The sequence below is a fragment of the Glossina fuscipes genome, unplaced genomic scaffold (assembly GCF_014805625.2).
Source record: "Glossina fuscipes isolate IAEA_lab_2018 unplaced genomic scaffold, Yale_Gfus_2 3, whole genome shotgun sequence".
Taxonomy (NCBI): Eukaryota; Metazoa; Arthropoda; class Insecta; order Diptera; family Glossinidae; genus Glossina; species Glossina fuscipes.
This window is the reverse complement of record NW_023998417.1, coordinates 9,366,226-9,379,711: the sequence shown is the minus strand read 5'-3', so window position 1 is coordinate 9,379,711 and position 13,486 is coordinate 9,366,226. Positions and strand designations below refer to the sequence as shown.

The 13,486-nt window shown below is 33.4% G+C and overlaps 2 protein-coding genes across 3 annotated transcripts; one reads left to right on the top strand and one right to left on the bottom strand.

Moving 5' to 3' along the window:
• Positions 1 to 16: 16 nt before the first annotated feature.
• Positions 17 to 13,175, bottom strand: LOC119634714 (serine-rich adhesin for platelets). 2 transcript variants are annotated; one of them, XM_038029038.1, is made up of 10 exons: positions 12,982 to 13,175; positions 7,072 to 7,297; positions 6,648 to 6,785; positions 6,447 to 6,577; positions 6,266 to 6,381; positions 5,906 to 6,203; positions 5,713 to 5,850; positions 5,001 to 5,653; positions 4,602 to 4,935; positions 17 to 1,118 (listed from the first exon to the last, which is right to left on the bottom strand). In XM_038029038.1, the coding sequence occupies exons 2-10, from the start codon at positions 7,200 to 7,202 to the stop codon at positions 73 to 75; spliced, it is 2,985 nt and encodes a 994-aa protein (XP_037884966.1). In that variant the 5' UTR covers positions 7,203 to 7,297; positions 12,982 to 13,175; the 3' UTR covers positions 17 to 72. The 2 variants fall into 2 exon arrangements, with proteins under 2 accessions (XP_037884966.1, XP_037884967.1); XM_038029039.1 differs by lacking the exon at positions 12,982 to 13,175 and having other exon boundaries at positions 5,713 to 5,847; positions 7,072 to 7,440.
• On the top strand, positions 9,664 to 12,017 carry LOC119634715 (trypsin-1). The gene is made up of 3 exons (XM_038029040.1): positions 9,664 to 9,934; positions 10,775 to 11,161; positions 11,276 to 12,017. Exons 1-3 carry the CDS (start codon positions 9,706 to 9,708, stop codon positions 11,629 to 11,631), a joined length of 972 nt encoding a protein of 323 aa, XP_037884968.1. The 5' UTR covers positions 9,664 to 9,705; the 3' UTR covers positions 11,632 to 12,017.
• Positions 13,176 to 13,486: the final 311 nt, after the last annotated feature.

Genomic DNA, 13,486 nt, shown 5'->3' with positions numbered 1-13,486 from the left:
CAAAGGAAAAAAAAAAAGAAAAAACAAAAACGAAAACGAAAACGAAAAACAAAAAGAAGAGAAGCCCGTATTCTAAACTTGAAAATAATCATCAACTAAAGCATCGGGATTTGTGTCATTTACCGTAGCTTCCGCTTTAAAATCGTCAGCTGTAATTGATTTGGTACAGTCTGTTGCAGTTTTCATTGCGGTAGTGTTTAAGCAGTTCGAACTTTGTATGCCCGCGTCTGAACTTAGGGGACTGCTACTGCTCATTTGAGTATCGGAAAAATCTGTATGCAAACGTTCATAAGGATTCTCTTGGCTAGAACTATTCAAATAACATACGGACTCGTAATTTGGATCAGTTTCACTGTTCGTAAGCGATTCGTATTGTGACGCAGACGTAGGTGTTTGCCGCGAACTTATTGTACTTGTACTTGTTATACTGGTAGATGAATGTAACGAACTAATATTTAGCAGGGAGCTGCTTCCTACCGACGTTGGCAATGTCGTCGAAAAGTCAATGGTACGTGACGGTGTTAATAAGCCTTCCATTACAGATTTTGTTGATGAACTCAAAAGCAGGCCTGATGATGAATTCGGTTCAATTTTTTCAGCAATTCTCGCATAATGATCGCTGCTATCAACAAATAAATTATTTATTTCTCGTTTGGTTTCCAAAATGCTAGCATAATTATGATTGGCATCTGTTCCCTTAACGTCTGCTATTGTACTGTATCCGGCCAAGAGGTTACCTCTACCATCATCCATATCTTCACCTTTTACTTTGCTATAACCATCCGTGGAGTCTTCATCTGCATTGAAAGATATTTTTTCCAACACTTTGGCATAACCATCGTCCGATGCTCCGCCGGAATCGTTGGATATGTGTGGTCCTTTCAAAACTTCGTAGTTCGGATCATAATCGGACAATTTATATTTTTCACAATCACTCACACTGGGACGGATATTTTGATTTAACAAGGTTTCATAGCCCGGATCGTTTGAACTCTTCGCTAGACCAGCCGGCAAGATTATTTTTTCATAGTATTTATCGCTTTGTTGTTGTTGTTGTTGCTGTTGTTGTAAATTAAGGACGGCTATAGGCGGTTTAATAATTGATGAGGTATTATGAACTAAAAAAATTTGAGAAGAACGCCATCAGACCAAAATTCCATATAACTTAGTTGCACTTTATTTTAAATACAAGTAATAGTTGAGTAAAGGGGACGCGAACAAGCGAAAACTTCTGATTGGATAAATAAAAAAAAAATGCTCTAAAATTATACATGAATTGATTTCCATGTGCAATACCACGCACCTCATGTCCAATTAAGAAGAAGAACTGATTTCCCAGTTGATAAGTGACCAATTATATGATTGGTGGACGCTACGCATCAATCCAGTTACGATTTACGTAGTTCTGCTTTATTTTGGACAATTTATTTGCTTATGAAAATGTTAAGGACAAACAAAGGTCGCGCACAATTCATCTATTATTGTCAGAAATTTGCATCATTTGCTTAGGGAACGGAATCAGATATGTTTCCTTCTCTTGTATTATATTAGATAAATATAGCAGAGAGCGTTCTGCGTTCGATATTTCTAAACTTGTAAATGCAATCGAAAAACATTGACAGTAGAATTCCTCAAAGCTACGGATAAGCATGGCTTGTGATTCCATTTTTATTTTTTTATATAATCTAAGAAACATGACATAGTTCAAAATTTTCCAAAAAATTCAAATCTGGAGTATTTTTAACTTTTATTCTACTCTCGGCATTACAAGCTGGAAACAATTCTAACGATCAACAATCCAATCTCGCTGCGGTAAAGTTTCGAAAAAGTAGTTATTAGGTTCGTATAACAAAAAGAATCCTTTTTCGCTTCCTGACAGATCTGCAATGAACGACAATCGGTATTTTTGAGACCTTAACATTTTCAAAGGCATAATTTGAGACCAGACAGGTATATAACCTGTCGCCATAATGGAGATCAATTTTACTTATTAGACTTAGTCTACATGGCGATCCTTCCATAATCTTTACCTAATCATGCTGATCGCACTCTACAATAGAACACTTTGGTAGTAAGCAGATTATATATATATATATATATATACAAATTCGCTAAAAGATGAAATTATCTCAATCTTGTAAATCTTAAAAAAGTGGTATAAAATGGATTTGACATTTTAATTTTGAATATTGAGAAGGAGAGACGACTCGTGTCAGGCATATTTCAAGGATGGACTTAACAACTTTTCTCCCGATTTTTCGGTCGCGTATAAAAATTAAACAATTTATATTTCATTTTAATTGCAAAGAGTAAAATTTTATTAACTTTCATCATGAAATCAAACTTTTGATAACACACAATAAAATAGGGTGCGGTTCGGTATAAAAGTGTGTGCGTATGTTAAACTTTCCAGACCAAGCAAAGTCAATTGATTCGATTTAAAAATATAAAATTTGTTCTACTGAGTAACATTAAGTCCCTGAACATGGATATGTGTTAACGTTACACGACGACTGCTACCCCCATCCCCATACCATCCCCTCCCCTTCACTCAACACATCTATCCGCGTCCCAAATGTGTGTTGGAAATATTTCCGATGAGTTTATTGAGCTTCACCTGAAGTGTTTGTGAACATTGCTATAAATAATATGAAAATGAAAATTTGACTATAATCACTAGCACATATACGCCCTGTTTGGTATGGAATGTAATGAAATTTATTTACGTTTTAATGCCAGTCGAATTTGTATCATACTATGCTTGTCAAAAATTATAGTTTAATTAATGAAATCGACATACATTATATAACCCAGAGTGACCTTTCCATTTTAAAAATTCATCCTCTACGATACTACAACTGGCACTCTAATATAAGTACAGTAAAAGCTCTTTATTCGCAGGCTATACGTTTCTTAAATATGCCGCGAATACAGAAACTGTGAATACGGAATAGTAATTTATATGCGATTATAGGGAATACGTTCCTTGATGACAAAATCAAAAAAAAATCAATTGATACGCAGCAGTCGCATTAGCAATTTGCCTCTTAAAAATAAAACTTTGTTCCATAGACGGATCAATGTTCATAAAGAAATCGCGTAGCTCATCTGCCATCCTTCAACTTTCACGTCACGTTTCCAATGCTTGTTGAAGCCTCTTCTTCAATGGGCTATGAATTTAACATTTCCTCTAAATCGGTTTCAGTCAAATCTTCATCTTGCAATTCAAGCAATTCCTGAATGCCACTTGATTCTATCTGTTCGAATCCATCTCGTCCTCCATTCCATTCGCGATTTCGGCTATGTTTACAACTTGCACAGATTCTTTGTCATTTTCCGCAGCCAGAGCAGGGCACAGTTTTTTCCAACATGACTTGGTTGGCTTCACTTCTTCCAATGATTCTTTTATGTTTCACATCAGGATTACATTCCATATCATCCAATATGATTTTGAAGGTTCGTCTAATGTAATAGAACTGTAAGGTCTGGATTGATTCGCGAATAAAGAAATTTATAGCCGCGAATTGAGTCGGATTAGTGAAAACCTGGATGAAGGAAGCGCGAATAAAGAGCTTTTACTGTATAGTATGAAATGTAAATTTACACTAAATTTGACAAGAATCTGCTGCTTAATCGAACATTTTTCAATTAAAGAACTGCATGTTTATGCTAAGAGCTGTTACAGTATTTATTACTTTTTCTCATAAACATAAATTCATATACGTATATTCGTATTCTGGATGTGTTATCATTTTCATTTTGTTGTTCAACACAATTTTCGCTTTTGTTGTCTAACAAAAAATCTTACTACTACATCTTTACAAGATGATTTTTATTTGTTGAAAATTTTCAATTTTTGCAATCAACTCTCTTATCTACTCTTTCTTCCTTCTTATCTTAAAAATTTCAATAACCTGAGACTTGAAACAAATCTGATTCTCAAAATCTAGAATTCAAAATATATACGAAATTCAAAAATGCTTCCAAATGTTAGAACCAAAAAGATTGGGAACCAAGGAAATTAAAAAAATATATGAATTTGAAAAAAAAAAACAAAAAAAAAACTTAAATAAATGTAAATTTTAAACAAACGTAAAACGTAAAACAAATTCGATCGAGAACTAAAAACAACGTAGATTTCGAAGGCGATAAAATTGAAAACGGATAGGAATTGTGAAAAACTGTAAGTGAAAGGAAACAAACGATCTTAAACACTATTGTACCATATCGGCCATTTCATATTTACTTAGGATAAATCAATTATATTTATGTGATTCTTTCTATCTAGATGATATCCCACATGAAATGGATCGTTGTTGCATTTTGTTGCTTGTTGTTTTTTTTTTTTTTCTTATTTTTCTTTTTTTTTTGGGGGGGAGTTATTACAAAAAATAAAAATGTTAAAAATTTTCGTTTCAATAAAACTAAATGTAAGAGAAGCATTGATTTACAGATGAAGCTACGAAGCAGTAAAGTAGTTTTTTTTTTTGTTTTTTTTTGCAATTAATAAAAAGAAAAGGAAGAAGAAAGATAAGTTGGGTAAAGAGAGATGGAGAATTTATATATAGATATATAATAAATTTATGTAAAATTTTACGTACCAGCATCTTCTTGGCGTTGTCTTTGTAATGTGTCAGCGAAGCCATCGGATCGGCGATTTTCAATGCCAGACTGCGATGAATTCAAGCGTATAGCATCGGCGGGTATAGTTTCGTAGCCATGATCTTTGGATGTGCCGTAACTATTGCTACGTATACGACTTCTATCAGAACTAGCGCAAATAGTACTAAGTTTATTTTCGATTAAATCAGCTGCCATCGTATCTAAAGGACTTAATTTTAACCCGGAAGAATTTTTACTTAATTTACGTGCCATTACCGGTGAGCTATTATTGGACGAAGATGAATTCCGTGTTAACTTATTTTTTTTCATAACCTATCGCGAAATGAGTTTCTTTCAATAATAATATTCAAAAAATATGATTAACACATTGATCTTACCTTAGCATACATGCCTTCAATATCTTTGCATGGACTTAGACTTTTATTTTTATGCTGATGTGTATCTCTATCTTGCAGTTTTTCTCTCAATTCAATTTCGCAAAATTCATTTATACTCGTGTCACATTCAATCACCGAGATTACGGAATTTCGTCCAGATGTTAAATTACTTGTACTTGCACTCGATGTCTGCAGATGTGTAGATATGGTGGTCTTTGGTGTGGGCGGTAGTGGTGAATTGGCTTGACGTTTCTCAGGTTTCGGCGAACCTAAATTGCACATCGATGAACTGTTATTTGAACATGATGACGCTTGCCTCGAATGTATTTGCGCTCTTAAGTTATCTACAAGCGGTGGTACCGGTACTTGGCTATGTTCTGTACTATTTCTCAGTGTACCCATTGTATGAGCATGAGTCATCTGGTGCGAAATATTATAAGAATTATATTCGAGACAGTTACGTTCAGTCACACTAGAGCTAGGCACTAATGTGGATGTGCTTGCATTATTTATTTCTACTGATATCACTACGGAATTCGCTATTTGCATGGGCTGTATCTGCGCGTATGTCTCTGAGCCACTGGTATAAATATCAGCACTTATGTTAAAATTTTGATGTAGATTAGGATCTTCAATAGCTGCATATGTTTCATCTAATAGAAAATTATTAAGCCTTGAATCGAATCGAGGGAAATTATGGATTTAAGCTTACCCGAATCATCGGAAACTGTGGCATAGTGTGAATCGTTCACATCTCTGGAATGTGTTATTGCTTGTTTTTGCGAAGGCTGCACTTGCTGTTGAGCCAAGATATTTAATGGCTCCCTAACACTGATGCTAGTGTAACCTTCTGAAATGTTAAAAGAAATGTATTTTTAAACCTGATAAGCGGATTGTTTTGTTACTTGATGAATCTTGTGAATCTCCGCTAAAATGTTGATTTGTTATTGGAGGGGTCATGTAGGGCAAATCTTGGCTAGCCGACACCATGCCAGCAATGGCTGAAGCAGCGGGAATCTCAACTTGAGGACTATCACTACGATTGTGTGAGTTATTGCTATGCTGCGAGTTACGATTATGAGTTTCACTGTTTAGTATAATTGCACCATCACTGACTGCAACATCTTCGTTAGAAGCCGCGCTGAGACCTTGTGAAATTGACGGTGCGTTTAGTTGGGCATAAGGATGCTCCGTAGGTCGAAGCTGCAATTATGCAATCATATATGCTATTCTAATTGGAATTATATAATATGAAATTAACACACCTTGGCGTAATCATGAGGAGAATTTTTAACGCGTGAATATGGAGAACTGACATCGTCTGCTTGACTCATGGAACTGTGTTGAGATACACTAACTTGCTTCTTAAGACTGGGATTAGCTTAAAAATTAAAAATAAAATGAAAACAAAAAGGAAATGTTTACATCCATGACATTTAAGCTTACGGCTTTTATTCTGAATTTGAGATTCAATCAGCGTTTTATCTGCAACGGTTTCGTACAGCTCCGAACCATTATCTCCGTTAGATTCAGCCACTGGTATATCGGGTAGACTACGATGAGCTGCTGTACTGGCTCTAATAAAATGTTAATATACTTAAAATAATTTTTTTTAAACATTATTTTCTATATCGTTATCAGGATAACCTCTTTTCAGATTCCCCTTGCGATGCCGTTGAAGTATTGAGATCTCCATGGGATTCGCTAGAATTAACTATTGTCACAACCATAACTTCATCAGGATTTTTCAATTTCACCATACCTTCCAGACCCATCAAATCATTTCTTGAAATGGAAAAAAAAAGAAAGAAAAAAAGAGACGTCATGGGCGAAATGCTAAACCGATTTTTAACTAAATACATTATTTTTATTATAGTCGTAAGCGTAGGTTTTCTTTCAATGTTTTATTTACAAAATGTTAGTTTGCCTTCGATTGATTGAAAGTGTTTGGTAATTTTAAGAACAACAACAACAATAACATCAACATACTACATACCGTACATAATAAGCTAATAAGTAGTAAAATGTCTGCTATATGTATATGTTTACCGAGAATTTGCAAAGTACTTACTTGTGTACATTTTTCTTGCAACATAAACAAGCTGCCAAGATGATCACGAATGAAAACGAGACATTCATTGTCATTAAAAGCATATAATAGAATTCCTCTTGATGAAATTCCGTTTCATTGACCATCACCATCACGGTAATTCGTTTCGGTTCACTCTAAATTCGTAACAGAATTCCAAATTTCCTTGATGAGTGGAAAGTTACTAGGCAGCGACCTGGATTTGTGTCTAATGAATGCAGGATGCATTTGCGATGAAAATTTCAATGAAAATTACTTTAAACTTAATCATTAGTTAACATGTTTACATGTTAAATATGTTACATCAGTAGCAGAAATTTTTGGAAACAAAAAAAAAAAAAAAAAACTACAAATCATGTTTTTTAGTGATGCCAAATGTCAAAATGCCTTTTAAGATATACAAAAAAAAAAAAAAATATAAAATCGTAGGGTTATTTTCTTCGCGACATTTAGAAAACTTGGCAAATATAATATAATTGATTGCAGCCAACTTCAATCAGTGTTGAAAAAGCGCTTAAGAAAATGTGTGAATACAGGTAACCAGTGAAGGGAAATTTCTTTGATATAAGGAATTTATTTTACTTCGCTTATTTGTGCCCTTACGTTATGCCCGACGTTAGATAGCGAAAGCGTTTCTTTAATTAGCACCATGCTTGCTTCCCGTTAAAGCAAAGGCTTGGAACGAGCTAACTGGAACGCCGGCGCCTATAGAATAAAAGCTATTTTCACATTTATCGCTATTCAAGGATGCGTAGCAGTAGTTTAGTTATTATTCTTTTTCTTCCCAAGTGCCTTAACTTTATTTATATCTTGTTCAAACTTTCTCTTTGGACTTGATATATCTAAGGCATTTTAAATATTGCGTCAACAGGTTAAGCATTTTTTTTACGGAAAAAATTCCTTACAAGCTGGAACTTTATCGCAGTTAGGCCAATCTCTCCTTTTCTTTACCACATTTGAAAATGATTTCGTTCCAATCTTCCACAGTCGAAACATACTTTCAAGGATGGAATAAAAAAATTTACTGAGGGCTGCAGTTCCCTTAAAGCCGATCACCACATTGGTTTTCCGGGGTTTTTCTCAAGACTTTTTTAAAATTTTTCCCGCACTGGTCTTACTTTTAATGAACATTTCAAAATCTTGGAACTCAAATGAAAGAGAGAAACGCTTGTATAATGTATAGAAAATAAAGCCAATCATGAACAAATATCCAAATATATATATATATACATATCTAATTACGATTTATTATCTTCTTCTCTAACTGGAGTTTCTCCATTTTTTGGAGAGGCCTTAACAGATATGTTTGATTGCGTTCGGGAAATAAAACTTCCAACTGCGAATCGAAAGTTGTATGGAGTTGTTAGCCGAGATCCGTTGTCTACTCAGCCATTTAGGCGAATGTGAACAAATATAAAACATATTTTCTTTATTATATTTATTAATGGTTATAAAATTATTGATGAATGTCTTGTAGAACTCTCTCTTTATTTTTTTCTTTATTTATAAGGTTACCTTTATAGTAAAGTTTTAAGCGCTATTTGAGTAATGAATAAGGATTTTGATGAAAAATATTCTTCTAAACGGGAGCCAAGCCGTGATTGTAGTAACTAAACTGAACTATAATTTTTTGGTACAATTTTGCTCTAAGTGATGTACTTGCTTACCGAAAATTAGTCTCGCGAAAAATAGGCTTACTTTGCGGACAAAAGTATAAACTGCAATAGACTACAAAATTAGTAATAATTTAGAGGAAATATCATCTGGACTTGGAGGGTTAGGCCTTGCAATGGGTAAATTAGAAGCTTCTTATATTCTTCGTCGTCTTTCAGCCTAACGAAGAGAGAAGAGAGAACGCACAACGGAACCTCTAAAGCAATTTCCAACACATATCTATATATATATATATATATATATTCTATAACTTCTGGTTATACCTTACAATTGTGGTTCAAAGGTATGTTAAGTTTATGCATGTGTTTTTATGCAACATCCAGAAGGACTTGAGAGAGGTTCGTCTTTTACTATACCAATCACAATTCAGAATCACTTTCTGAATCGATCCAAGGCGATCCGTCTTGTTTTCTTATACTCAATCTATAGGCAGTAATATTTTGATGAAATTTGACATGCTATGCCCAAGGAAATGATTCGAACCAGATCACGTTTTCAGGAAACTTTCCTTATAAAGCTGCAATAGGGCTTTTATTTGTTAATATTAACCAAGTTTTTGCCATGGTTAAGGATTCCGCATGCAATGTCCGCATATGCCTCTTATATCCCATACGTAGATCAAGTGAAAGTGTTTATCAAATAATCCAAGTTAAATATATCATAGCATATGTGAAATAATTTTCTCTCCAATGTAAAAAAAAAACAACAACTATTTTCATTTGTACTGCTTATAACCGGATAAACATAACTTTTTCGGAAACATTGTGTTACGTACATGGTAGTACTTGCTTGTCTCGCAGTATAATCACGCTCAGAAAATGTATAAATAATTGATGGAAAATATTAAATATTAAGTGTTTCAACATAAGATAAAATATTGAATAAATATGCAATTTTAAAAAAATATTTAAAAAGACATGTATGTATATATAGCTTTAAAATATGTCTTTTTTGCATAAAATCTCTTTAGCATGTTTATTATACGCAGTTGTGTGTGTAAAAGAAATAAATTTATTAAATTATAAAAGTAATCATTCTATACCGATAAATAAAACTCGAAATGGTAAATTTCTTTTTGATGTCATATTCCGCATCGGATCTGGACTTTCGGATACACTTGACGCTGAAGAGGATGCTACTAATATAAATAATATTAAACAGTGTGACTGCGGTAAGAAAGTACTAAAGTATACGCATTATAAAGACAGCCTTTCTCTTAAGTAATTATTGACAAGTCATAAGTATATAAAAAGTAAATAAACGGTGAAATTGTCTGTCTTCGTCTCAAAGGTAAAATGTACACAATCTTATTAAAATCGAGCTTCATACCAAACAAAGTGAAATGAGCGCGCCCTAATTTAATTTCATATCATCATGTTTTTCATGACGCAAGAGGAGGAGTGTTTCTAGAGAAACGCGATCTATATCCAAAGTTCCAGATCATCAAAAGATTTTTTTGTAGCTTATTTCAAATATTCTTAGAAAAACTAAAAAGTTGAAGACATGCCGAAAATAATTTCTGAACGGAGTATAGGAAAAAGACAAATAAACAGCTTGTCAGAACTGGGATACGGACAGACGGACCCTTTCCATAATATTTCTAGTGGAAGACAAATGAAAACCCCTTGCCTCCTCCTCACGAGAGTGTGTAATTCTATTTAAAACAGTAGCCTTCGCATTTCACGGTTTAATATCAGACGATCGAGAAGAATACGAGAAATTAACGCATAGGTAGTGTGTGGAACGGTATCTTCCCAACAGACAGGAAAACAGCTAACCTTCACAGGAATACATGTGGGTAGTACTACTACTAGCATCCAGACAAATTGTACCCGATTCACAAAAAAAAAAAAAGTACACAAAATGGTCCAACTCGCCTTACGCGATGCAGGTTTAGGGAGTACTGTGTTACTTGAATTTCTTGCAGCTGCACTGAACATAGTTTAAATTCACAATCGTATTAAATATTCCAAAAAAAAGCCTTTTTGAATGTTTTTTTTTTTTTTTGTAGATTGCGGGGTATCTAATGAAGAAATAAGAATAATTGGAGGCAGGCCAACTGGTGTCAATCAGTACCCCTGGATGGCTCGGATTGTTTACGATGGGAAATTTCATTGCGGTGCTTCACTTCTTAGTCGAGATTACATTCTTACAGCCGCCCATTGCGTTAAGAAACTACGAAAATCGAAAATAAGAATAATTTTTGGGGATCACGATCAAGAGATCGCATCAGAGTCCAAAGCAATTCAGAGAGCTGTGGTTAGCATAACTAAACATCGTGGATTTGACCCTGATACATATAATAATGATATCGCATTGTTGAAATTAAGAAAACCGGTTTTATTCTCAAAGATTATAAAGCCCGTTTGTTTGCCGCGATACAACTACGATCCAGCAGGTAATTCTTTAAATATTAATTAAACGATCACTACCTAACCGAACGGTGAATGCAACGGTGATTTTTACGAACATTTTCGATGATGATCGCATTCTTATATATGGTTACTTTAAGGTCGCGTTGGCACTGTGGTTGGTTGGGGCCGAACTTCGGAAGGTGGTGTTTTACCATCTGTAGTGAATCATGTGAAAATCCCAATAATGTCAGTAACGGAATGCCGTAATCAAAAGTATAAAAGTTATAGAATTACAAAAACAATGTTATGTGCTGGAAAATTAAATACGGATTCTTGTCAAGGGGATAGTGGCGGACCATTGCTTCTATCAAATGGATTTAAATATTTTATAATTGGAATTGTTTCTTGGGGAGTCGGTTGCGGCAGAGAAGGATACCCGGGAGTATACACTAGAGTCAGTAAATTTGTGCCGTGGATAAAATCCAATTTAGAAAATACATGCTTATGTTCCTAAAAGTTAATACTTTTCTTAACTGAACGGATAAGCTGTAATAAAACTTGGGATATGTAATGCGAAAAATTAATATTTACTGTTTATAAATTATATTGCACTATCTACATACGACAGTTAATTATTATGAACACAAAAAAAGTGTGCATTGAAAATCTACAAAGTGACATTCGCATCTATTTTTATATATATGTATGACTCGCGGAACTAAACCACTATACTCAATTTTTTATACATATTTTCAAGTTTAACTGAAACGTTGTTAGATATATTCTTTACATCTACGGATAATATCGGCTCATCTCCGTTCAGTGTTAACATTTTCGCTATTAATTTTGAATCCACTTAATTTGCTATTTTCTTGTAACTTTATATGTGGGACTCAACGATTTATGTCTTGTTAAATAAATTTTCAACATATATATATATGCGTATACTTGAGAATTGGAATTCTTGGTTTTAACAAGGCAGTTGTTATTGGTGTGTAACTATAAAAATCGGCCCTTCCTGTTTTCCTACTAGCATATATATATTCATTCATTTGCAGGGGCTCATATAGTATCATTTTTAAATTTAAGGAGCTCTAAGTTTTTATCAAAGCGGATAATAATAATATGTTGTATAAATGTACTATGGTATCTCGGTTTCCTTTCAAGCATTATTAATATTTAAGATGATAGTTTAAATTCGAAATACATTAAAGATTTTATATATCGTTACAAAGAATGATGTAAAATTCTTGCGCATTGAATAAATAGATAAATTTAGATAAACAGTTTTCAGTTAATGAATATGTCTTAACGGATTTTTTCAATTCCTGAGACATTAGAAAATGTCATCTTCTTTCGGTTTTTCTTTGCCTTATAATATAACGAAAAAACTACCAAATTATAACTTTCACCTTAATTAGCCGCAGCATTTGGATATTGGGTCCTATATAAGTATAAATTACTAGTTTGTTTACCTTCTATATAAGGAATACATTTACTTGGTGAATGTAAAATTCTTTTCTCTTTTAAGAGAAATTATTAACTAATTAATATTAAGTTTTCCCTTAAAAAATAAGAGAACATACGCTGACAATGTGTGTGGGGAATCGTTTTAAGTTATTTTTCACAGTTTCTGTGCGTTTCACATGCGTTGTAATACCTTCAAATTCCTCTCTTCACTTTATAAGTAAATCAATGAGCATAAATTATTTAAAAACTGAGACATGAGTAAATAAATGATTGAAACTTTAGTTAAACAAGTAGCTCAATCATTGCTTTAAATTTTTTAAAACATCATCACTTGCAATTGATTTGATCATTCAGACAATGCATGTTACTTTTATATTAATCATGGTTTACTTACTGCGTTCCAAGTGATATTACATTTGTTGCAAGTTGCAAAATGGCGCGGGAACAACTTCAACTTTTGCTTGCCTTGGATGCCGAATTCATATTTAGAATATTTTTAAATTCCCATCCATAGTAATAAATCGTTAATACGTTACTGCTTCCATATCAAGAAAATCTTTTACTTCTTTTCCTTTATCAGACGCCTTCTTATAAGAATATAAGAAATTGTATTGGACTTTACACATCTTCACACAATTTTTTTTTTTTTTTTTTTTTTTTTTGTTAATACTGATCTGAATAATGCTTTGCTTCCAAATTCATAATAAGTATTCACTACCTTATTGTGAACGGTTAACACTAACGGTTAATTAATTATTTCTACAACATATTATGTGTGTTTTTTTTGCAATTATACTATTTCGAGAACATAAGCGCGTTTCGCTTAAATACTGTTCTGTTAAAAACTGTTCTTATTGCTATTTTTCGTCGCTTTGTCGCACACACAGCAACATTTCTCT